This window comes from Microcebus murinus, chromosome 3 (genome assembly GCF_040939455.1).
Source record: "Microcebus murinus isolate Inina chromosome 3, M.murinus_Inina_mat1.0, whole genome shotgun sequence".
Lineage (NCBI taxonomy): Eukaryota > Metazoa > Chordata > Mammalia > Primates > Cheirogaleidae > Microcebus > Microcebus murinus.
Window position 1 is genome coordinate 19,831,673 of NC_134106.1, and position 26,476 is coordinate 19,858,148.

Sequence of the window (26,476 nt, forward strand, 5' to 3'; positions counted from 1 at the left end):
TTCCTATTAAACAGAGTCCTTATATCACTTCCATTTACTATTATCATCCATACGGCTGAACAAAACTATCACCTTGTTTTTTGTCTATTTTTCTCATTTGTTCTTTGTTCCTTTTTCCCTCTTTTCCTGCCATATTTTGAATTATTTCACTTACCATTCTATTTTATCTGTTGTTAGCTTATGAGCCCTATATTTTTGTTATTCTTTTTCAGTGGCTTTGAGACTTATAGTATAAATCTTTAACTTACTCCATTCTACTTTTAGTATTACTTTATAATATAAAAAATTATAGCATATACTTTCATTTCTCCCCTCCTGTCCTCTGTACTATTGTCATATCTTTTGCTTCTATATATGTAAAGTACCTTGTTTATATTTTTTCTTCAGTTTTTCAAAGAGATTATAAATGAGAAAAGATAACTTTCATATCTTCCCACTTATTTACCATTTTTGGGGAGCCTCTTCATGCTTTTATGTATCCCAAATTTCTGTCTCGTATCATTTTTCTTCTGCCTAAAAAACCTGCCATAACACTTTTTGTGGTGCAGGTTTGCTAGGTATAAATTTTCTTAACTTTAGTTTTTCTACAAAAAAAAATCTTTATTTCACCTTTATTTTTGACGGATATTTTTGTTGGGTATAGAATTCTAGATTGACTTTTTAAATTTTTCAGTTCTATTGTCTTCTGCATTGAATAATTTCAGACCAGATATCTGCTGTCATTCTTATCTTTGTTCCTCTGTATGTAATGTGTCTCCCCTCACCCTTTTCTTTCTGGTAGCTTTTATGAGTGTCCCTTTATTAAGCAATTTGGTTATGATGTGGCTTGGTGTTATTATTTTTATTATTATTTATATTCATCTGGGTTTGGTTGAGTTTCTTGAACTGTAGGTATAGAGTTTTCATAAAATTTGGAATTTTCCACAATTATTTCTTCAAATACTTTTCTGTCTCCTCCTCTCTGTTCTTCTGAGACTCCAATTACACATATTAGACTGCTTTATATTGTCCCACATGCCATCAATGCTGTTTATAATTTTTTGTCTATATTTTTCTTTATGTGCTTGATTTTAGATAGTTTGATTGCCCTAGCTTCAATTCACTGATCCTTTCTTCTGCACTAACTTATTAATCCTATGTAGTTTATTTTTTTCTCTCCTCAAGACAGAGTCTTGCTCTGTTGCCCAGGCTAAAGCACAGTGACATCATTAGCTCGCTGCAACCTCAAACTCCTGGGCTCAAGCAATCCTCCTGCCTCAGCCTCCTGAGTACCTGGGACTACAGGCATGTGCTACCATGCCCAGTTTGTTTATTTATTTATTTATTTTTGTAAAGACAGGGTCTCACTATGTTGCCCAGGCTTATCTCAAACTCCTGGCCTCAAGTGATTTTCCAACTCAGCCTATCAAAGTCCTGGGATTATAGGCACGAGCCACTGTGGCTGGTATACTTTTCATTTTTTATTTTGTAATTGATATTTTTATTTTTCATTTCTAGAAGAAATTCTACTGGGTTTTTTTATTTTCCATTTCCATTTATTTCCAAAAACTTTTCCAAAGTTGTTTTACTTTCCATTTCTCTCCTCAGCATGCTGATGTGTTCCTTTACACACTTGAGCAAAGGAAACATTTACATTAGCTGTTTTCATGTCCCTCTTCTGCTAACTCCATCATCTCTGACATTGCTAGGTCTATTTCTACTGGTGATTTTTCATTTGCTAATGAGTCACATTTCCTTCTTTGTCTAGTAATTTTTACTAGATGTCTCACATTGTAAACTTTACTATTTTCCAACGCAGAACTTTGGTGTATTCCTTTAAAGACCGCTGGAGATTTTTCTGTTACGCAGATAAGTTAGTTGTAGATTGATGTATTTCAAGGTTTTTAAGCTATTTTAGGGCAAACTTAACATTCCCTTTATTTAGGAATAGTATACCCCACTGCTGATGCATGACACTTTTGGGTTTTTATGGAATGCGCCATTTACTCAATGAAGTCTCCTCTTTGGCTGGAGAGGACCCAACTGAATCCTGGTCATGTGCTGGCTCTATACTGTCTTACAGCTTCCCTCAGCAGCTGCTCTTGTACGGTCTCATAGGGTTCTGCCCTGTGCATAAGCACCTCTATATTCAGCAAATGATTCAATGGGGCCCCTATATAGATTTCCGGAGTTCTTTCTCTTTGCAGCGTCCTCTTTTAGCTATTATGTTCTAGAAACCTTGGCCTCTCCAAACTCTGATCTCTGTCTCCTCAACTCAGTGATACTGCCAGTCTCTATTTGGGTTCTCCCTCCCAAACAGAGGTGGAATGATCCTCAGGTAGAAAGCCTAGGTAATGATAGGGCTCACTTGGTTAGTTTTCTTTTTCCAAAGAATCACAGCTTGCTACTACCTGTTATCCCAAAACTGGTCCAGACTGTCCCTATATTTTATCCAGTTCCTAGTTATTTACAGTGGGAGGGTAATTCCAGACTGTCTTTCTCACTCCTGACTGGAAACAGAAGTCTCTCATCATCTTTTTGATAGATGACATTGTGGTAGTTCAGAGGAATGGAAAGCACAGCAACCGGCCCTCTTTCAACTCTATCCCTCTTGCCCACCATACAGGTATCCCCATCTTTCCCTCATTGCCAGCCCTGGTCCCTGGTCCCCAGTCCCGCCACATCCTCCTCCTCCTCCTTTTCCCTTTCCCTCCCCCAGACTTATAGAAGGTGCTGTCTACCTCCATTGCTGACACTAACTTCAAAGCCTGGTTCAGCCCCCACCACCCCTTAGCAGAAAGAGCCAAGACTCTGAACTGAACAGAGCAGAAGCAGCCCCACCTTCCTGCACGTCCCTGGGAAAGCACCTCAGCCTCTCCCTAAAAGCTCCATGGCACTGGGGTGAGGATCAGAGTATCGGGCACAGCGCCTGGCGTGAACCAGGTGCTGATCAGTGTTACTCGTCTCTGCACCACTATTAAGCCACATGTGGTTGTCTGTCGCTCTCACCTCTCACCTCACAGGTGGCTTTGATAAAGTCTCTCACCAGTTTATGGGAGGAGTGTATGGAAATCTTCACAATCAGATGGAAAGTTCGGCAAGGGCAACAACCCAGACTTTCCCCTATTTTGCACCTTTTAATACACTGAGCACACAAGCACACCCTTGGTATATCCTGACTGAACGAATCCCCCTCTCCTATACTTCCTTTGATTGCCAAAGCAAGCTACCTGTGTTCCACCACACACAGGCAGGTTCCTATACATTCTGCTGCTCACAGCCCTCACTTTCGTTGCCAGAATAATCTTTCTGAAGGACAGCTCAGCTCAGGTCACCTGCCTGCTCCAAAACCTTCAATGCAGAATGTAGCCAAAGCTATCTCATGTGGCCTTTTGGGCCCCCCATTTCAGATCCCAAATTACCGCCTAGACTTCTGTCTCATACACCTAATTCTCAAGTCAAAAGTTCCCTCATCTGTGTTCATCCCCCAGACCTTGTTTGCAGGCAACCGCCTCCCCTAGCAGGTTAGGGCTCAAATCCAGCACCCCCTTCACGCCCAGCTCGGCCCTGCCTCCTCCACGGGGCTTTCTCTCTGCCTCTCACAGTCCGTGTGTCACAGAGGCCCCTGGAGGGCCTGAGGACCTGCTTTCTGTCATCCTGGGGTGAGCCCCACCCTCGGATTCGGAAGAAAGGAGGGGAATGAAGCTGCTTCTCTGGGATGGGAGTGAGGCTAATGTCATATCAGATGCGCCTATGCAGGACTGTCCTCCGAGAGAGAAGCTGGGCACACGGCACTTCAGGAAGGAGTGAGTCAGGCATCCTCTCTCCTTTTCCCAAAGGGAAAAATGAGCCACACAGCAGATTAAGCAATTATACTCAGCCAGAGGAAACAGCCTTTAAGGATCTTCACTTTCAGATTGGGCTCTCAACGTAGCCTCTCAAGAGTTGGAAAACAAAAACAAAACCATTCCAGCCTCTGACTTCCTTTTCATGAATCCAGAGGAGCAGAAGCGGGCAAACATGTCCCGGGAAACCACACGGCTCCTGTCTCCCGGTCCCTGGGGGGCTGCCCCTGGCCTGGTGAAGCTAACGGAATTCCTGAGACTGGGAGAACAAAAGCAAAATTTACTACACAGCCAAGAGCAGCGCACAGCGGCAGGTCTGCAGCCCGAGGAGATCCCTTTTTTACACTGGAAACCCTTTCCACAGCAGAGAGTTCCAGCACCTTCCGGGCAAGCACAGCCGCAGCAGGTCACCTGCCCTCCCCCATCTCCACCACCATTCCCCTCACCTTCACCATACAACCACACAACACTCCACCTGCCCCTCACCCCCGCTCAGCGCCCCACATCCCAATGTCACTTGCTTCCGAAGCCCACCTAGCCCTCCCACCCACACCCCTTGTAGCTCCCCCGTCTCCACCCCTCCGTACACAGAGCCAGGCAACACTCATAAACAGAGCCACAGGAAAGTCTCTTTGGGTTTCCTGTTTCCTTTCTACCTCCTCTACCTGTCACAGGTCCCAGCCCCAGACACAAGCTGGCATCGGGGCAGTTATCAGCTCCCTCTGGAAGGCGCTGGCAGAGCACCGGCCAGGGAGCCAGGACACCAAGGCCACAGACCAAGGCTCTTACATGGGCTCTCCGTGTGACCTCAGGCAAGTCACTTCTCATCTGGGCCTGGGCATCCTCTTTTCTGGAAAGCTCTGTAATGTCTCCCGCTCTCACACTCTCCAAAACCATCCCTCCAGGCAGAAGCAGTGGGTGGCGGGGGAGAGGAGACAGCAGGCACAACAAGATCCCTTAGGTGCAAACCCCAGCTCATCCCCACTTGCAAATTCTACTCATGCAAAACGTGATCTGGAACCTCCCAACAGGGATGCGTTTTTTGGTTTTACATAATTACAGATAAACATAAAATGATAATGCTTGCATCTGGATGAGGCTCTGTGGTTTACATAGTGCCTTCCTCACTGTCTCATATGTTCTTTACCGCAACCCTGTAAGAGCTCACAGTGTCATCGCCATCATAGCTAACTTATGGGCGGGCCCTATTCTAACAGTTCCACCTTTGCGACTTGAGATCACAGACGGGCTAAGTGGCAAGTCCAGTCTTCAACACCCAGTGACCCAAGTCTGGTTCTTACTCGCAGGGCACATGCTCCTCCATCCTTTTCATTTATGGAGGGGGAAATCAAGTCTCAACAAGATCAAATGGCCTGAGACCCCAGAACCCACCAAGGGGCAGAGTCTGAACTCAACTCCCGTTCACTGACGAAATGCCTATGAAGTAGACACAAAGAGAAATGCAAAGGATGTCAGCACTTGTGGGGCGCGGTGACAACGCCATTACAAGATGGCGCCGATTTCCGGTGGCCCGCCTGTAGTAAACAAGTTCAGCGCATGCGCAGAGTAAGTCCTGGCCTGTTCTATAAGTATGCATATGAAGGATCTTAGCTTGGCCTATCAGTAATAACCCTCGCGTGCTTTTAACCTATCCCCATCACTTCCCTCCTTCCTTAGAGTATATAAGTGTGTGAGAGCTTGTGCTCAGGGTCTTCCGCATCATGTAAGTCTAAAGGGAACCCCATTAAAGCACTGTCAGAAGAACTCCGGTTGCCGCGTCTTCCTTGCTGGCGAGGCGGGCGCGACAAGCACTCATCAGGAGCTGGGGACCATGGAGCCTCGCCCCCTCCCACAGAGGCCCAGAGAGGTCAGCCGAGCTGCCCAGAGCCCCTGGCACCCAGCTCCAGGCCTGGCTTCTCTCCTCCTAGCACACTGCTGCCCTCTCCACAAACCACCACACCAGGTGACGCCCGTATTGATTTGGATGCCTTCTCCAGCCCCGATGAATAAGCCACTTCTTGGGATCAGAGCCTGCAGCAGGCACCCAGTCCAAGGGCAGGCCCTCGCTCTCAGTTGCGATGCTGCTGTCTCCCTGCCAGCCCTGCCATCGGCCTGCAGGACCGGACTGTCCCTGGGTTTCCTGCTCAGTAGAACTTTGAAAGATTCTTTCTTGCTGTCACAGACGGAGGCAGGCAGGAGCAGCTTGCCAGACCAGCCTGGCTCTTAGCTCCAGGGGTGGCCACAGTTTCTATAAGAGGCCACCAGTGTGGACCGAGTGGGACAGCCTGGCTGGCGGAGGAGGGGCTGCAGACTGCAGGTGCAGGTCATCACTTTGAGAGAAAAACTACAGCCACCAGAGGGATGTGCAGAGTGTCACCTCACTGATTTGCATAAACTTACATAAATAATCAGTTCTAAATTACATATATTCACATAAATATGCAAATTCATAGGCAGATGTCTGGAAGCCTCCACACCAGTTGGCAATGGTTACCTGTGGGAAGAGGAGCAGGGGAGGGAAGTACTTTTACTTTTATCCTTTATATTCCTGCCTAGGTTGAACTGTTTTCTTACAACAGCATTTATATACTATAGAAGAAAATTGATATTCTTATCAATCTTTAAAAGGGGGCCCCAAGTTAATAGTTACTCTTGAGGGATAATATTATGGGTAATACTTTTCCATACTATATAGTATTTTCCAGGCTTTCCATAGTGAACATGTTTGTTACTTTTAGATTAGATTGAACCATATGAAATTGCCATTTTTATAAGTTGAAAGGGATTGGATATTAGCAATTTCATGTAGTTGAACCTAATTCATGCATCAATATTCAACAAATATTTATGAAGTGACTGCTCTGTACCAGGCCTATATCCAGACAATAAACTTCTTTTTTAAGAAAGTAAATGAACTGAGTAGGGTGTCCCTTGTAGGCAGAGACACCCCCCCCCAGGTCACGGGTCTCTGAATCCCTAGCACTCAGAGACCTGTGCAAACCTGTCCCCACAAACATGTTTGGCAGCATGAAAAGATAAAAAAGTATACAGGTACAAAATAAATGTCCAATATGCACACAGCTAAAATTCTGCATTCTAAATAACCAATGACAAATACAGCATCTCAGTAAGAAGATGGCAGACAAAGAAGGGATGCATCAGACTCTGATTAACCTGATAATCATACTGATCTCTGCTGATCTGGCAGGAGGACAGAGAAGCAACTGGAAAGGGAGTTGGCAGCAGGGGTGTGCAGGCCACTAACACACCCTCCAGCCCTGAGGAGCAGGTCTAGCTGCACAGTCCCTGGGAAGGCTCCCCTGTGTCCCCACTCCCTTAAACAGCTCATCCTGCCAGGCGGAGAAACGTTGCGTCAGTCCCTACAGAGCTGTCCTGGCATCTAGGCAGCAGTGAGTTTCTCTATATTAAGTTTTTATGCAGATGATGGTTCTTCCATTAAGGCTTGACATCTAAACTCTCCAGGAGTGGGGGACCACCCCACAATCCTGGATGTACAGTTAGAGAATTCATACCTCCAGAATTTGTGCCCTGCAATGACGTAGGATGGACAAGATTCTGGGCGAAGGCTGGGGGAAAATGTATGTAAAACAGGAGGTAGCACCCTGGGTAACACATCTTAAGTCTGGAGCTAGAGAAAGTGCCCAGGACAATGTAAGGACCAAATCATGTCCCTGCAGACTTCTTGAAAAAGTGAGATGGGTTAGGCCAAAGAGGAGACCAAGGGCAAGCTCAATGGCTGAACTAAAATACTGGAAATGCTGCCAGGGGAACATGACAGACAGATGGGTGTCACTTGCTGGGGACAGACTAAAGCCAGGACAGGAGCCAGGACGGGGTTTGCAGCGGGACCACCCCGTCTGCAAACCGACTGACGTTATAAGGCAGGGCGCGGGCTCCTCTCTAGGAAGCTCGTGCATTTATTTCTGCTCCAACTTTTGGAGTGTTTCCCAAGAATCAGTTATGTTTAGTCCCAAACTGTTTATGCCAGTTGTTTTTTGGTATTATATTTACATAATTTAATTAAATATAACCTAAACAGATAAAAAATGAATGTGAAAGGAAGATAGCTGTTTCTAAGAAAAGTAAAGTGAGTATTTTGGAATTTTTTGATAAATGTGAGTAGCTAAAAGAAACTGCTGTTGAATTAGAGGTAGGCAAGACACAGTAGAAATTTGGCCAAAGGAAAAAAAGTCTTAAAAATCTAAGAGGATTCTGTCTGTACTCAGATTTAAAAAAAAAAAGGGCACAAAGAATAGCAATTAAAGTACCTATATATGAAGGAAAGAACTTCCCCTTCAACAAAACATCAGCAGATGACTGCACAGCTAAAGGACTTTCAATTAAAACAAGCTATTTAAAATACATATAGATATGTATATACAATTTTTGTGATTCCTGTATTTTACTGACTTTTTATAAAATCTACTGAGTGGTAGTAGATTGCACACATTTTAAGTGTATAATCTGGTGAGTGTTGACAAATGTGTGTAGCTGTGCGACTACAACCCCAATCAAGATACAGAACACTGCCGTCACCCCAAAACGGCCCATAGTGCCCCATCCAAATCAACTCCCTCCTGGCCCCACAGGGTGTCTGCTAACGTACCATAGCTCTTCTCACGCTACAGGTGACTCTTGAATAACATGAGTTTGCACAAGGGGGCCACTTATGTGTGGATTTTCTTCCACTCTGCCACTGCTGAGACAGCAAAGCCAACCCCTTCTCTTCTCCCTCCTCCTTCTCAGCCTACGCAGTGTGAAGATGAGGATGAAGATCTTTATGATGATCATTAAGTAGAAGTGTCCACTTAATGAACAGTAAATATATTTTCTCTTCCTTATGATTTCCTTAATAACATTTTCTTTTCTCTAGCTTACTTTATTGTAAAAATACAGTATTTAACACATACAATGTATAAATTTGTGTTAATTGACTATTTAGGTTATCAGCAAGGCTCTGGTCAACGTAGCCTATTGGCTACGTTTTGGGGAAGTCACAAGCTATATGCAGATTTGTGAATGCACAGGTCACTGCCCCAGGCCCTACGTCACTCAAGGGTTACCTGTATATCAATATCAGCTGCTGACACATGTGCTCACATCTCTCTTTTGTTGTTAACTCATTCCTTTTTCTCACACATAGTAAAATTCACTTTTTGGTGTACAGTTCATGTGTCCTGACACACAGTTGTGTAACCACTACCACGATAACTTAACTTTTGACATCAATTGACCAACTACCTGTTTCAGTCTCAGAGAAGATGACTTTTGACTGCATTTGGCTCTAGAGGACTTGGCTTTGAGACCAGCCAGCGCTGCGGCTCCCCGGGTGAGCCTGGGAGCCTTCCTCACCCTCCCCGTTCCTCCTCCACTTTTCTTTTCTACAAAATGCCAGTGACAAGAATATCCACCTCACAGAGTGGGTGTGAGGACTGAGTGACACAACGTAGATGAAAAGACCTACGTAAATGTGATTTGTAACTAGCTCCAAGAGAGTCTTCAGACGAAGGCGGTTGTGAGGGACGGCGAGTCCCCCCGTCCCTGGAGAAAGGGAAGGATTAGAGGATGTGCCGGGACGCCACACCAGAGCCTCTGCACCGCCTGCAAGGTGGACGGGGAGCTCCACGATCACTCCCTCCCCCAAATCCAATGATACATCTCGTGAGCTGTGCGTCACTAACCCTGGTGAGGACGAAGGACTCTAAAGCTCAGGGGAACCCAATGAGGTCACCCAGAACCGGTGAGGACACCCTAATCCTATAAGCCCATGTTCCCCCCATGATGCTATCGGCTTGCAACCAGACCACCTTTACACTAAATAAAGGAACCAAGTTCTACACAGCTCAAGTGATGTGACCCAATGAAACAGCACATTTGTCATTCCTATACTCCACGTCTCTGCAGAGACCTTCACTGTGTCTCCCACCCGCTACCTGCTCTTAATTCATTCCTCCCAAAACTATGGCATAAAGAAAAAAGATATTAAATGAAAGGCCACTGTCATAATGCCAAAAAAAAAGAAAGAAAGAAAAAGAGAAGAAAAATCTGCATCAAAAGCACAGTATTCTTTGTCCTCATGGAGAGAACTTCACGTAAAAAGTACATTCTCGGCTGGGCGCGGTGGCTCACGCCTGTAATCCTAGCTCTTGGGAGGCTAAGGCGGGCGGATTGCTCAAGGTCAGGAGTTCAAAACCAGCCTGAGCAAGAGCGAGACCCCGTCTCTACTATAAATAGAAAGAAATTAATTGGCCAACTGATATATATATAAAAAAATTAGCCGGGCATGGTGGCGCATGCCTGTAGTCCCAGCTACTCGGGAGGCTAAGGCAGGAGGATCGCTTGAGCCCAGGAGTTTGAGGTTGCTGTGAGCTAGGCTGACGCCACGGCACTCACTCTAGCCTGGGCAACAAAGTGAGACTCTGTCTCAAAAAAAAAAAAAAAAAAAAAGTACATTCTCTGTAACATTTATAAGGTATCCAAAACAACAGTAACCCCGCTTCTAAATTTCCTCCCTGCCTTCTGCTTCCTGTGCCCTGGTACACTATTGTGCTGTTTGTTGTGTTTTTTCCCAATTATTAGAATCAGTTAACAGAAGCCCTGCCCAGCAAGCAAGGCCACAATCACTACAGGAAGATCTGAAGGTAAAGTTTATTTTTTCTTAATTACTGTGGGGAAATGTTCAGTATTTGTGAAGATAACGTGTTTTGAGGCTTCTTTTCAAAAGACAGATACATGTCTAGGAAAACCAAATACGGGTATTTCTTAAATGGGATGAGGGCCCAACACCCAGGCAGGGATTGGGAACGAGGATGGGGTGGACAGAGCCGAGCCGGGACAGACGTCAGCGGCTCCCCAGACAGGAGGCAAGGCCAGCTCTTGTGGCAGCCAAGGTGCCCTCGAGACATCCCAGAAGGAACAAGGAGCTGCTCTTCCCTCCCTTGGGGTTGGCCTTGGCTTTTCTAAAATTCCTTTTCTTCAGACCTCGTAATAACAGTGTCAGTGACAGCCAGAGCAGCGACCATTTCTAGTGTCTGCTGCGTATCCCAGTGAAGAGGAAGGAGAAACTAGACCTAAACAACTTACCCAAGATCTCACAGCTGGGATGTGGGGGGCCAGGAAGTGACCCAAGTCAAATGACTGTAAAGCCAGTGCTTTTACCCACAGTCCTAAAGCAGAAGGCCTACCCGGGGGTCGGGCCTGCTGAGTCTCACAAGGTCCCTTCACTGGTTCCTAAGTGTAGAGGACACTTGGGTCTGAGACAAGACACATGCAAAGGACAGGAAATGCTACCTAAATTAACCACCCTGTGTTAGGCCCTTTACTGAAATAAAGAGGCAATGTCCCAAATTTGTCCCCAGAGTTAGGCAATATAGTACTAACAACTACAACCCCAAATATGGGGGAGACTAGTGTGTTCTCAGAGCACTCAATACTGCCCCAGTGGGAGATAAACTGTGAGCACATGCAGGAGTCCTGCAGAAAGAGAGCCACGGAGTGAGGCTGTGGGCCACATCTCTGGCTGTCCCACAGTCATCCGCACCAGGAAACGAGTCCCTGGGAGGTGGAGCCGGCTCCCGGCCTTGCCTGCAAAACCACTCTCAGCACCATGAAATGTCCTTTGCTCAGATTCCCCTTCAGGAAATGACAGATTTGGTTTCTTAGGAATTGGCAGCAAATTTGTACCACCTGACAGACATGGTCGTACTCCCCCCATCCACCTACCATGATCAGGCTGAGGAACAGGCCCCAAGCTTATCAGTCAATCTTAAAGAATCAGGCCCAGGGGGACAAATTCCTCAGGGCCTGCCCCCCTGGGTGAAAAGCTCAGCCCTCAGGGCAGCCGGGAGCCAACCTAGAGCTGGACAAGCAGCTGCTGCAGCCTTACAATAAGAGATCCATCTCAGCTGACTACAACGACATCTCATGGAGACCAGTCTTGCAGTGGCATGTGAACAGCAACTAGGGCCACGGAAATCTTGGGAAAGTCCACACCCAGTTGCTTATGTGGGGCTTCTGAATGGAGCTAATGAGGGGGACAGATTTCTTCCGAAACACGTCACTCACTTCTCTGTTTACAAGAAGGAAAGTGTTCTCCAGGAAAGGAAGGAGAAAAGGAAAGAAACAGATTCATTTCTAATCAAAGGGAATTCCTTAGGAACCACAAGGAGGAATTTTGCAGGAAGAAACAGCTGAAAACATGAACAGAGGCAGGAAGAAGCATTAGATAGAAAATGACCAGGAGGAGAAAAGGAGCGAGATAATGGGCTTGCAGATATAACATATAAATAACAATAAAATGTAAATGATAAATAAATAAAATTGGTAAATTAAGAGTAATCAAATGCCCTACAGAAAACGAATAGTACAACATTCTGCAATATTATACAGTATTTTATAATTTAAAACATTCTTAGCAATAATCCTTTCACACCAAGGAGAAAAGAGCCAGTTGATGACATAGAAAAGATATGAACAAAAGGATAATGAATAAACTTGGTCTGATTCATCATAGTTCAAAGATCAGAGATGGTCTGCCAAGATTAAATGCATTAATAATAAAGAAATAACTAGCATTTGCACAGTGTAGTTTGTAAGACGCCTCTACATACATTATCCACCCCTTCCCCACAAGTAACACAGTGACACTCCGTGACCTTGTTTGCCAGATAGGACAGTGAGAAGCAGTCCCTCACCTGGCAGGGCCCACCTTGCCTTGGCTTGTCTTAAGTCTCCCCAGTGCAAGGGAATCAACAGTGCAAAATATCATCAGACAGGGGCTGCCTCCTGCTTCCACATGGTCCGCCTACCCTATGGGCTACCTGGGACAAGCAGGGACCTGGGCAGGAAGCAAAGACAGGGACAGGTTATGGCAGGGGTCCTACCTCTTTCCCCCTGGATTCTGGACACTCTCCCTGGGTAACCCCACATCTTCCCTACAGCTGTAGGTACCACTCAAATGCTGATGATTCAAAAACCTGTAACTCTAGACCTTTCTTCCCAGCTCCATATCTTGAATACAGGGCCTGGTATATAGAAGGTGTTCAATAATTATCCATGGAATAATCTGAGAGTTCCACTTAGATGTCCCATGGGCACCTGAAACCAAACTCATGCCCACCCATCATTTCCGTCTTGGTGGGTGGCCCTCATAGCACCATGCCTGGATGACTTCAATAGCTTCCTAATAATGGTCTTGGCTTCACTCAAGTCCACCAGAATGATCCTCCTAATAAACGCAAGCAAGACCCTACCTGTCCCCTACTTCAATTCTTTCCATGGAACCCAATCGTAGTAAGAATAAAGCCCAATTTTTTACCCCTCCTGTTCTCTGGCTTCTCTACACCTATCTCTCCGGCTCCTGCCACCCATTTGTGTCCCTGTTACACAGTCATTCTCACCAGCCCCAAACAAGTGAGAACCTCTATGACTCTGACTGGAAAGCCCTGTTCCCACTGCCCTACCTGGCAAACTCCTACTCATCCCTCCAGACCCAACTCAATGGCCAGCTCTGCAGAAGCCAGCCTCAGTTTCCCTAGGCAGGCTCACTCTCTCTCTAACAGGATTTGTGTCACAGCCTGTGAGCTCCCTGAGAGCAGGGGCCAAGTTTTATCCATTCCTGGTATGCCAACCTGGAACAATGCTTGCAGCCCTGGTGGATGTTTGATAGGTGACAGAAGGAATAAGGTTGCTTCTGAGAGTGGAGGAGCCACGAGGGGAGATGGGACTTGGAGAGCTCTAACTCAGCCACTCTTCTGTGTGATGTGATCTTATGCAAATCATTTTTGCCCAAGGATGAGACTAGAACTAGGACAACAGGATATCAGTGACTCATTTTCTGGGCTCCTAAAACCTCTCCTCTATTCCTCCTTTTTACCTGGACCAGGGATCTTTATTAACAAGTGGCAAAGGAATACTGATTAGCACCCCTGAACAGTTATAAAAATCCTGCTTTAAAAAACTCTTCTCAAATCACTTGGATTAGCACCAGAACATTTCTCTTGGTCTTCTTTATCTAGCCCAAAATCTATCAAACTCTCAATAAGAGTTTATGAGGAAGGAAATAAAGGTAAAAGCAAAGCTGGAATGAATGTATTCAACAAACATTCATAGAGTGATTGTCACAACCAAGGTACTGCAAGGGGCTGTAAAGTAATCCTACTATTGGTCTTAATCTTCCTTGAGGTAAATGACAACCTGCCAAGAGAAACATACTCACATGTTTCTGAAGTTTGTGCACGTGCAAATCCCTGCCTCCTGGGGAAGGAATACAAACATCACAGACCAGCTGGTATGTGAAGACAAAGGGACAGGACTGGTGCCGGGTCATGATCAAGCTGCCTGCCCTATAACCTGGCACGGTGTCCTGGACACAGGGGCTATTGCATGTTTGAGAAGAAAAAGAAAGCTAATTCTTATTACACATGTAAGGCAAGGCAAAGCCCATGCAGAACTCTGGACCATCACCTTTTCTGTGCAGCGAAGTTTCTGAAGCTTTCCAAAAATCTTTAAAATAATGTACTGAATCCCACAGAGAATCAATACCTTAATGGAGTTTCACACGCCTGGCTCTGGACCGCATTTCTAACTCTTGAAGCATTCTGTGGTCACAGAGCATTCTGAACCCCACCCAGACTCACGGCTTTATTCGGTCCCTTCTCCCCAGCACCTCTCCCCCCTGTGCCTCCTGGTGTGGTAGACAGCCTCAGAAGACGGCCACCATCAATTCATTCCCTCCGCATACACACGTCACTCACACATCAAAGGGCAGAAGCAATTTCCTCTCGCATCTGAGTTAGCCTTGTGACTTGCTTTAACCTACAGTCATGAGCCTAGCCTTTAACGCTCTGGTAGCTTCCACTGTCCCTGAGACCCCATGCTGTGAGGAAGCCCAAGCTGGCCATGTGCAGGGGCTCCCAGGCTCCACACGCGTGGGTGAAGCCTTCTTGGACTTGCCAGCGTGGCCATCAGCTGACTGCTGCTGGCCGATGAAACAGTCCGGGCAGCCAAGTGAGCGACCCCGGCCAGCGCCACGTGAAGCAGAAAAACCACCCGGCCGAACAGAGCCAACCCACAGAATCACTCGAAATAATGAACTTATCCTTTTAAGCCCTTGAGTTTGGGGCTGTTCGTTATATAGCGACGGATAACTGGAACATGTGGTAAACGAGTGGCTATATATTCACAAGGCCATTGAGAAATGAACCATTCACACTACCCAATTTCCTAGAGAGCCAAAGTATAATCCTTATTTGTTCAAGCTTGTGTTTTCCACTTCTGAGGAAAAGGTTTTTAGAATGTAATACCACATTCCATTTTACATATAAAAGTAATTTACTGTTTTCTTGACGAGTGGATCACCGTTAGGGACGGAAGTTACCACGCCGTCCTGAAATGCAGCGGTACCTCCTGCACCACGCAGGGTGATGAGGGCCGTGGGTCGCAACGCTCAACATGGCGCACGGCTGTGCTCCTTGATGGCACCCTTAGCAACACTCCTCATCCCCAAGTTGTTGTTCTAATGCTTGAGGGTTGAGAAACCGAAAACCCAACCCCACTGGAACTGTGTCTCTCAGGGGCTCTTTTATGACTATGGAAAAGGAGCGGCTCTGGGATCCCACTGCCTTGGTTTGAGTCCGGCCACTTCCTAGCCGTGTGGCCTGGATAGGTCATTTCAGTCCCATCTGTAAGCTGGAAATACCATCTGCCTCTTGCTGGGAGACACTTAACTGGAACACAGCAAGGGCTCAGTAAGCGCAGCCCCGCCCCCATCGCCGGCCCGCGCATGGGCCTCAACCTGCACGCGGTGTCTCTGAGTCCGAAGCGCGGGCAGGGGCACAAACCCATGAAGTCTGCCATCAAGAATGTGTGGTCTGGTGGCGGACAGCTGGGGGTGGGTGTCCGGATGTTTACCCAGGGCCGGACCACGCTACTGGGACGCACTGTTTATGAAGAAGCTGCCAAACAAGAATAACCTCGGAGTCCCAGCACTCCATCTCACAGAGGGTTTACCGTGATGGCTGGGCACACCAAGCCCAGAAGTGTCTCCGTGTGCGTGTGTGCACATGTGCCCATGTACAAAACTACCCAGTCACTGCCCGCTGGCCCAGCTTGGGCTTCAGTTTCTGCTCTAGAAAAACCCGCGGACTATGAAGTGCTGATTTAAAATAATAAACACCAGGACTCCGACGTTCACAGCAAAATGTCAGTGAAATAATGTGGGTGAAAGGTGGGGCCTAAACTGTACATGCACCAGGGTGACAAACTGGAAAAGCTCTGCTTACACAGACATAAGGATCAGAAGAGGCCACAGAAAATTGCCTCTCGGGAAGGGATGCGGGCGATTTTCTAAAAAGTTGTTTACATGTACAGTAACTGTCCATTCTCCGTCACATGCAGTTGGATCCGATGGCCCCCAAGTCCTCTTCTATGCATTTCCTCACATCCTACTTCCTACACTGATGCCCGTCTACATACTCTTCATAGAGGGGTGACCACTGCTCTCCCGTCCTGGGACAAAGGGCCAGGGACCGGGTTGAGTTTGCCTCCTCCCAACTGTTCCTGCACCTCTCCCACCCGGCTGCTTCCTGCCCTGCACCCACCACGGCTCCAGTTCCAGCTCATGCCCCTACATCTCTCACGCATCTCTCCTGGCCCTATACACACAAGGAACATTCTGTCATGGGCCTCTCCCCTCTTTGCATCTAATTCCCAGGGGTGGGGGAGGTGCCTCCTATTATATTTTAGGGCCTTCTATCTCTTGGCACTGTTCTTTCATGTTGCTTAGCAAAGGTGTTTGGGGGCAACCAGAGAAACAGGAAGGCACCCAGATGCCTGGGTTCCACAGAAAGAGAGGCTTTCAGGGAAGCCCTCATCCTACCTTCCCACTCACCCATGACCCTTCCCCAGTTACCCAGCCCCCTACCTCCTTTCAACCTCACTGAGCCTCAGTTTCCTCATCTGTGAAATGGAGCCAGCAACACCCAGGATTAAATGGAACAATGTGTATGCAACATTTAACTTTAGCCTGCAGGCAGGGGGCTCTGGAAGCCTCCTTCCCTCTCACCCTTCCTGCTGTAGCTCTCTCCAACCCTAGGAGCAAACGTTTCTTCACTAGCTAAAATACTCACTGTGTAATCTGTAGGTGTGAAAGGAACGGCACATCCACAGCTTCATCATGTTTTACTCTATGAATAAAGGTCTTCACAGGCTATTCATTCCACGGGAGGATTTTGCTCCCAAATAGCTTTTCTTCTATGAAATGAGGCTACAAAATATTTGGCCAGGCTCCTATCCCCTACTTTGTCACAGACCCATCCCTTTCATGATGCTGTCAGAAGCTGCCAGGTGTACGCTGGGTGTGTGAGGGTCTCTGAAGCAGCTCCTGGCCAAAGAAATGCTCCTAGCAGTCTTGGCTGAGATTTGGGGCCCCTGCTCTGTCACCCCCACACTCAGCTGCTGGTCCTGGTCCTGTTCTGGTCCCCCGTGCCTGCTCACCTCATCCCAGGGCAGTTTGGGCAGTCAGGGGTAGGACCCAGGCAAACCTGCCAGCCACAGCTGCTCGGGATCCATCCACCCTCCCCAACAGCCTGACTGTCCCATGGCCTGAGCCTCCTTACCCCGACACTGCAGGCTGCACGGGCCACACTCTCTGACCAGTAATATTCACTCATTAACTAATCACTGGCACCCCAGCGCCACCCCAATCCCACACACCCGACCTCCGGCTTGTCCCATGGGAGGCCCACCTGCTGGACTCCTGAGAGGAGCCCAGGACAGGCTGTCCGGCTGGCCTCTGACCCCTCAGGCTGCTGGGAACCCGTGTGTACCTTCTGTCCTTCCCGTGGAGCCCATACAGGTGTGGGCTATGAGGGCTGCAGAGGAAGACCTTTGACACTGGGAATGCTTCTTCAGGTGACAGCAGCAACAAAGCCACAAAACTCACAAGCCCCCAGGAACACAGGTGTCTGCTTCTAACTGGGAAGCTCACTCCATCCCCCACCGGCCAGAGTCAACAGGTGATGGAGACGAGGAAGATAAAAGGAGGCAAATGTGCAGGGGGAAGGTGGTGCCAGTGAAGGAGCCTGGAGAAAGTTCTGGGAGCCACCCTGGTGGGAAGGGGCCTGGCCACCTAGTTCTCACACCCCTTCCTCCAGCCCTGACCCCAGGAGGCAACCCAGGCCCAGAGGAGCAGCGGAGCAGGTGAATGACGCTTCACTCCCGGGCTCAGGGGAGACAGGTGTCCCAGATGTCCCTCCCCACGGCAACACAGGCTGCCCTCGGCTTGCTTTCCATGGTGTTCAGAGACTGAATACAGAGATGCTGTGAGTTAAGGAAGACTTCAGTGGGTAGGCCTGGGAACCCAGGCACCTTTTCAAAAGTCACATTAGTCCCAAACAAGTGACTCAGAAGCTTCTGGAACACAGCCCACTGTAAGCTGGGGCCTCTTGCCTTCTATCTCAGGCTCCCAACCAGACCTTGAGAGCTCCCTTGCCCTCCCCTTCCATTCCATGTCAAGGTCGGGATCCCCTGAGAGCTAATATTTTTATTCTTGATTTACTTATTTTTCTATTTTTTTTTTCTGTTTCCTAAGTTTTAGGAATTTTGTTTCTTAGCACTGCCCAAAGGAGATCAGCAATCATGGGCTCAGAAGTGATCTCCAAGTAGTGACACGGAGAGGCGCCCAGGCCCTGCCTGGCCCAGCCCTGTGGCCTTGTCTGGATCATGGCTCTGCAGCCATTGTCCCTGGAAGCTCCAAGAGCCTCAAAATAAATTCCTGTCTACCTGGGGAGATGGGGCCCAGAGCAACATGGGCAGAAGGTCACCCCAAAGCCCCTCAGAGCTAAACTTTAAAAACAACTGGGGACCAGCTAATACGGGCCTGAATGGAAATGACTGGTGTCTCCCCCTAGTCAGAGAACAGAGCTCCAGAGCCCCCTCCAAGCTGAGCTGAGATTTGACAGTCACTGTCCTCAGGAGGTGGAGTGGGAGGCAAAATTCCTGCTCTCACGCAGCTCTCGGTCCAACAGGACAAACACCCCACAGAACACACGCACGATGCTCCACCATGCAGGAGCCCTGGGCCGGGGTCAGCACACCCGGGCACCAGTTTTATTTCTGCCACGGATGCGCTGGGTGGCCATGAACTAGTTATTGCCCCTCTCCATGTCTCCTTCCTGCCTGTGCTAACATCCTCTGACCACTTCTAGAACAAATCAGAAGGCTGGAGCACGAGTGGATAAAGTAGCAAAGGAGTGAGCTCTCACGTCTGTTCACCCAGCACCGCGCACGGCGCCCAGCTGCCAGGGCCCCGTCACTGCCCCCCAAGCCGACTGGAGGCTCAGGTGGGCACGAATTCCAGGCTTGCCCTGCCTCTCCTGGCACCCAGCAGGTCACCGCTTCAGAGTTGACTCTGTCCCAGCACACCCTCCACAGAACAGGGCTGGAGCAGGAGCAGGAGCAGGGCCCTGCCCCACCAGGGAAACTCAGGGGCGGGAAGTGGGGAAGCCATCCGTCAGCACGAGGGCGGCAGGCTGGGCGCCAGAGCCCGGTGCAAACATCTCCGCCTCATTCTCTGGTTTGCTGGCTCTCCAGGGACACGCACTGCCTACTGCCCCTCAGGTCCGGGTCTCTGCAGCCCCTCGGAGCCTGGCAGGGGACTCTGCACTCAGCAGGAACGCAGTACTATTAGTTAAGCTGGCACCAAAATTCCACCCCTTCCAGTAGAGCATGTCCTCCACGACTGTCCCGTGTGTGCCCCCACACCACACCGTCATGGGGAGACTCCCACTCCCCACGTCAACTAACCACTCGGGCACCCTGAGCCGGGCAGCAGAAGCAGCACAGAGGACGATCACAGCTTCCCTCTCCTCATGGGCTGCCCCCACAGTCCCCACGATCCCGACAACCCTCGTGTCACGCAGGCGGGCAGACCTTATCCCCAGTTGACAGCGGAGCTCTGAGTCCGCACTGGTCAAGGTCAGGCCAGAGATGGGAATCCAAGGGAGCCCTCTCCCCAAGAGGCCCTCCTGGTCCCTGACGGGATGGGCAGGACACCGCGGCCTCGAGCCCAGCCCTGGGGGGCGTCCTGTCGCCCACTCAGGCTGGGCTCAGGTGAAGAGTGGCCCTGAGGCCCATGTCCTGACAGCCCCCGTTCCCTGGCACCAAGCACTGGCGAACCCTGGGCTACGGCACGGCATGCACAGGAGCCGACAACCCCAGAGGCCCCCACACGTTCAGATTCAAGGGCAACCACGACAATCCTCCCCCACCCCAAACAGCCCCACCTGGGGTGAGGGCTGAGGAGGGCAGGCCACAGGGGGGGAGGAGGGCAGGACTCACCTCCCTGAGCAGCTGCATCCCCTTCAGCTGGTCCTGCTGCTGCTGGGCCACGGTGACCCCCAACACGAGCGTGTGCACAGTGCAGGAGACCACGGAGATGGCCACGATGTGGCTGAGGCTGAGGGGCAGCGTGATGAAGAAGGAGAAGACAAAGAAGGCCTGCCAGCCCACCGTGTCGCTGGCCGCGTGGGCGACCGTGAAGTTCAGGCCCAGGTAGGAGAAGATCTGGGCCGTGAGCAGCAGCCACAGCAGGTAGGGCACCACCTTTCGGGTGAGCCGGTCGGGGAGCAGCCCCTTTTTGCAGAGCAGGAAGAGGATGATGTCCAACACCAGCCCAATCCCGGCCACGGCGAGGGGGGCCAGCTTGTCGCTGGAGAAGACCACAGCGCACATGACCACCACGTAGCAGTCGAAGAGGGCGGCGAAGACCACCAGCACCAGCAGGGTCTCGTGGCGCTGCCTTTTGAAGTAGGTCTGGTAGAGGTTCTCCAAGGACTCGGGCACGAAGGTCAGCCGCATGAAGCGAGGCAGGCACAGGCAGGAGCCCGAGTTCCGGACGGAGATTTCGTGGGTCCGGCCCACCCCGCGGTCAGGGTCAGAGGGCAGGCTGACGGAGTACTCGGCGGAGTACTCGGCCGAGTACTCGGGCTCGTTGAAGCCCTGGTTCCTGGGCATCCTGGCTGGTGTCTGCTCCCACGGCTGTGGAGAAGCGGGTGCGGGCGGGAGGCTCGCGGAGGCCGCCTACCAGGGCTCTCTGCGACCTGGGGAGGGCTGGGGCCTCTTCTTAGCCGGCGCTGAGGGCGGCCACCCCGGCAGGAGCGCAGAGTGGGCTTCCAGGGAACAGGTGGCACTGATAGCCTAGAACTTAAAAGGACATTGCTGAGTAGAAGCACCTCTTCCTTCCTACCCTGTGGTTTCCGTCTGACCCACCTAGTGCTCATAAGAGACTCCCCGCTGGAGAAGCCTCCAAAACCGGAGCCTTCCCTGCCTCCCTTCCCTGCCTCCCTCCCGCGCACGCCACTACCCACCGCACGCTCAGTCTGTCCCGCCAGACACTGAATTTCCCGTCCCTGGTTTGTCGAGGGGCCTAGCCACCTCTCCATCCCTGGCACCCGGTCTGTGCCACCTCTCCTTCCCGACTTCTTCATCCCTGACTTCCTCACCTAAATTCCCTCCAGGCCCAATCCTTAAAAGCTGGAAATAAAGCCTGCCGGGGAGAAACCAGGGCCATCCCGGGGTTCCTGAATCTTCCTCCTGTTTACTTCCTTTCCCGCAAGCCCCTGGAGACTGGGCTGCGCTCGGCCCCTCGCCACCCCGTCTGCCCTCCGGAAGGCCGGCCCTGCCCCCGCGCGTACCTGTGCGGGAGCTCGGGCCGCGTGCTCGGCGGCCCCCGCGTGTGGCGGCGGGGCGGGAGGGCTCAGCGTGCCCGGGCGCCGCTCCCCGCGGAGCCGCGCCGCCCGCCAGCGCCCGGGCCCGGCCCCCGCTCGGAGCGCGACTGCCCCGCCGTCAGGCCCGGGGTCCGGCCGCGGGAGGCGCGGGGCTGCCCCTCAGCATCCACCGGCGCCCGGCCGCAGGAGGAAGGCGGCGGCGGCGACGGGGGCTGGAGAATTCGGGGGCGCCGGCCAAGCGCACCGCCCCTGGGGCTGCGGCTCGGGCCGGGCGGCGGCCGGACCCTCCCTCCGGCGCCCGCAGTGGTCGCGGCGGCGGCGGCTAGGGGCGCGCTCGGGGCCCGGGCCGGCGGGAGCGCGGGCCGAGGCCGGGGCAGCCCGCCAGCATCCTCTCGCCGCCCGCGCGGAGCGGAGCCAGCGAGTCCGGGCGCGGCGCGCTGCACAGTGAGCCCCGCGGGCCGGCGGCTCCGGGGCCACGCGCGCTCCAGGCCCCGGGAGGCGGGCGGGCGGGCGGGGGCGGCGGCCCCTCCCTCGCCGCAGTCGCCGCCCTCTCGGCGAGCGCGTCCCGGAGCGGCGCGGCGGGGGAGGCGCCGGCGAGGGTGGCAGGGGCCCGGGTAGCCCCACGTCCCAGCGCCGGGCGGCGGCAGGCAGGAAGGATGGGGTGAATCCACGCCTTTCCCCGGCAGGCCCCGGCTCGAAGGATAAAAGCCCGGAGCGTGTCCTCCCGCAGGTGAGGCGCGCTGGGGGCACCCCGCCGCCGCCGCCTCTACCGAGGCTTCCTTCCGGCCCGGAGAGGCTGCGGCTGAGGTTTGGGGACCGCTGTGCCGCAGGGCCTAAGTGTTCCCACCCACCCTGGAAGGCCAACGCCTGGGCGGGAGGCCTGAGCTTTCCGCAGAGGGGGCCCGCAGCCCAGCCCTGTTTTTGCAGGAAGAGGGTAGGAGTGGCCCAGTGGGCAGCCTGCACAGGTGGAACTGGCAGGAACCCTGCTTCAAAGAGATTTCCCGTGCACGTTCCACCTTTTTGAGATGTGTCTGCATTCACACACTCTGAAAAACGCAAATGCTCCTTTGAATAGTTAATGCTATCAGTCTGTTACACCATAGTATAAATTATTCTCCTTGAATTTGAAAGAACGCCTTGCTAAGATCAACTACAGGCTCTAGGAATTTAGATAAAAGAGGAGGAAGATAGGTTGTTTTGGAGCAAAAGCATGTGTTGAGGGGCTGGGGGTGCTAAGGACAGTCAGCAGGATCAGGGGTTGGCTTCCCCAGGAGAGCTGAAGAACCATGCAGAGGGGAGGAAGCTCAGCCTTTCGGGCCCTGGACGAAGCTTCCTCCTCACGTCCCTGAGAGTCATCCGTGGGTGCCCTTTCTAGAACCTCAGGCATCCACTTACATCTCTCAGGGAGCGGGGCCCATCAGAGAATTGACCCTGTCACAGCTGTTTCTATCAGTCTCTCACACTAAGTCTGAAAAGCTGCGAGCCTCAGCCCAAATTCCCAGAGCTTTGATTCCAAAGGCAGGGGACTAACATCAGATGTAGGAGGAGGGTAATTTGAATAAAGCAGCACTCTTTTAAATTTTAAAACATTAAGATAATGTTTTGAGGTCTAAAAATTTGTTTTAAATTGTCACATGATGTTAAAGAAGGGCATGATTTTGATGTTTAACAAAGGGACATGTGTTAATAAAAGAAAAAAGGCTGATAAATAGCGTGCTTGGGCCTACTTTGGCACAAGAAACACCAGTTGCACCCTCTGTGTGTCCCCCCTTTCCTGGCACATGCTGGTCCCATGGCTGTCAGCAGGGCATGCTGCTCTGCAAGGCGCTGCTCCTGGCCCCAGGGTTCCCTGCTGAGCCTCCTGCCACCACCCATGCCCCAGCCTCCTCGCACCCACCCTGTAAAGGGGGAGGGTCCCACACAGAGACATGCTGGTAAAAAACATCCCCTGCATCCCTAGCCCTTGCCTGCCAGCCTCACTGCCCCCGCCCTTCCGCCGTCCTCCTCTCCCTGCATGGGCACCTGGCCAGCAGGTTTGTGCTGAGAGCCAGCCCAGCCAGCCCGTGCCCTCAGGATGCTGCCAGCTCTGCCAGGCACCATGTCCCTAAGGAGGCAGGCCTTCAGGTGTACACAGGTTCCAGTCAGAGGCCACTTCTGGCTGAGGTGACCCGAGACAGGGCCTTTCAGGACCGGAGGGAAGGGTCTGCTTGGGCCTAAAAGGGGCCCCTTCCAGGTGGCTGGAGCCTCCTGCAAAGGCCCAGCAGCAGGAAAGCCCACAGCGCGTTCCCATCCCTGCTCCACACGCTGGGTCACGGGTGTGGCCCTTCCCTGTGCAGGTAGGAAACACAGCAGGACAGTGGCAGCCCCTCGCCAGGCCTGGCTGGGAGCCAGGAGCGTCTGCGCGAAGTTCTGCCCACAAGGAGATCAGGGGAAATGCCACGAGGGCCTCATCTGTCTCCTTCACAGCAGCGTCCCCAGTACCTGGCACCTTGTAGACACTCAAAATGTGGTCACTGAATGAATACATGATCTCCCTAAGAAGAAATGGTACTTTATAAGGGCATTTGCTGACCATAAGGGACCAACTGGCCTTGTTCCCTGATACTGAAAATGTCCTGGTCCAGGGGCAATTAAAAATAGCCACCCTCAAGTGAAACGAGTAGCATCATGGGGGAGGTGCTTTTCGTTTCCAAGCTATACATTTTGCATTGTTGTAACAGGGACAACCAGCATGCTTTGCTTTTGTAATCAACTTACACAGTGAATCTATCTCTAACACACACACATACATGCATGCACACACCAAGCCAGGCCCCTGCATGCCTCCGTGGGTGACCAGCCTCTGACGCATGTCCTAAAAGGAAGACAGAATCAGGGCTTGGGGAGAAGCTTGGAGGGTGTCCTGACCTCCCACCTTATCGCAGGATCTGCCTGGATGGGATACCTCCTTGCTGAAGGCACCTTTTTTGTTTGTATGCTTCAAGACTAGAGATGATTGCTGAGAATTAATTGTTATTGGATAAACAAGCGTGGCTTGGCCCCCCAGGGAATGTGGTGGCTCCTGAATCCAGCAAACAATAGATCAGAGCAGCACTCCGGTGTCCTGGGGGAAGAGAAGTGGGAGGAGAGAGAGCATTAGCTCCCCTGGTGCCAGGCACCAGGAGAACCCTGTTTGAGGTCTGAAAGCAGAGCCTGTGACACGGGCCTGCAGGTGGTTTAATTGGGGGAGTGATTCTAGGGGAACAGAGTGGGGAACGCTGGTACATGTGAGGGTGTGTGACAGACAGAGCTGGTTACTGCTGTGGTTAAGGGGGCTCTATCCCATGGCACCCTCTGAGGAAACACACAGAGGCTCAGAACTCTCCACTGGAGGGCTACGAAGAGGGGCTCATTTATCCCCCTCTGCCCTCTCGTGTTGGGAAAGGAGTGCCAGTTGGGGAGCCAGGGAAGCTGAACTGTGGGCTTTCCTGCTTGGGCAGGAAACAAGAGATCTCGGTGCAGATAGCTGGTGAGGCGCTCCCAGGATGTCCCCACAGCAGCGACAGGAGCAGGAAGGTGGGTTGGGAGGATGTGGCACATGACGCACAAGTGTCCTCTACAGGGCCCAGAGCCTCAGCAACTCTGGGGGCTCAGAGGTTTGGGTCCTGAGGTGCAGTAGGAAGAGCTGGCTCCCGGGAATGAGAGGACCCAGCCTTGTGCCTTGGCCTTGATGCTAGTCGAGGTCTTTGGATGAATTACTCAGCCTCCCAAGCCTCAGTGTCCTTGTGGTGCTAATGACATAGCACAAACCCATGGATAGGGTCGTTGTCAGTAAGAAGGAGATTAATGGAAACCAAAATGGTTGGCAAATCTCCACAGAACAAGTCAAATGGGAGTCACTGTCCGGCTCTCGGCTGCCGGCTGAGCAGCAGTAGCCACTTCTGTTCCAGCGCGACCTCCACAGGCCGGGCTGTCTGCCCTGCCCCAGCCCTCTCCGTGGCTACAGCGGGGACCCTCTCTTGATTCCGTCTCAGTTTCCTCTAACAGTGTCAGCCTGTGTGTCTGGGTCCTCACAGCTTTGTCTCTCTCCCTCTCTGTCTCTTGGTCCTTCTGTCCCCATGTTGGAGTCTCCTTGGCTCTGCCTCTGGGTCCCTGGTTGGGCCACTGTGGATATGTGAGTGTGGGTGGCCCTCCTGGTCAGCACCAGCCTCGCCTCTTCCCGCTGTCTCCAGGCCTGCTGGCTGGGCAGAGGGAGCACAGCCGAGACATCCACGCACTGGCCTTCCGTGGGCTGGGAACGTTTCCGGGCCTGTTCCCATTTAGGGGTGAGTGCCTCTCAGAAGCAAGGACCTGGTCCTCTGGTCCCTCTAGCCAGTCTTGGGAACAGAGTGGCTGTCCCATAACTTGAAGTGATGTCTGTGAACCACTAACCCCAATGCCAGTGGACGTGCATCATTCAGCTCCCCCATGGCGGCAGCGGCTCCATGTCCAGTGCTCCCGGCCCTCCGGCACTGTGTGCTGGGCCCTGCCCTCTCACTGAGGAGGCGGGTGCTACCCACGTCCCTATTTTACAGACGAGCAGGTGGGGCTCAGAGACATGAGGAACTTGCTCCCAGCCCCACAGCTAGGAAGGGGCTTGATCAGGAGTCCTCAGGAAGCTTCCAGTTACTTGCTGCTTCTCTGTAACCAAGGGAGCCCTTGATCTCACAGACTAGGTGCCTACTTTAGAGCCAGGACTGCACGGAGAGTTGTAGCTCCCTGTTGCCAGCTGAAAGAGACTCCAAATATCGTTCTGCTGATGCCTAGATGGGGAAATTGAGGCCCAGAGAGGTTAAATTTGGGAAGAGGAAGACACGTGGCCACAGAGTGTGAAGCGACGCGTGGATGCTGAGTAATCCCGAGGCCTCTGAGGGAATGTCTCGTTTC

General features: G+C 51.5%; 1 protein-coding gene across 1 annotated transcript in view; it reads right to left on the minus strand.

Moving 5' to 3' along the window:
• ADCY3 (adenylate cyclase 3) overlaps positions 1 to 22,056 on the minus strand; it is an 82,790-nt gene extending 60,734 nt beyond the window's left edge. Inside the window, exons 1-2 of the mRNA XM_012788115.3 lie at positions 21,539 to 22,056; positions 20,184 to 21,047 (exon numbers count right to left, since the gene is read on the minus strand). Of these exons, the coding sequence (XP_012643569.1) occupies positions 20,184 to 20,858 (675 nt within the window). The 5' untranslated portion in view covers positions 20,859 to 21,047; positions 21,539 to 22,056. The remainder of the gene's footprint in view (positions 1 to 20,183; positions 21,048 to 21,538) is intronic.
• Between the last annotated feature and the right edge of the window lie 4,420 nt (positions 22,057 to 26,476).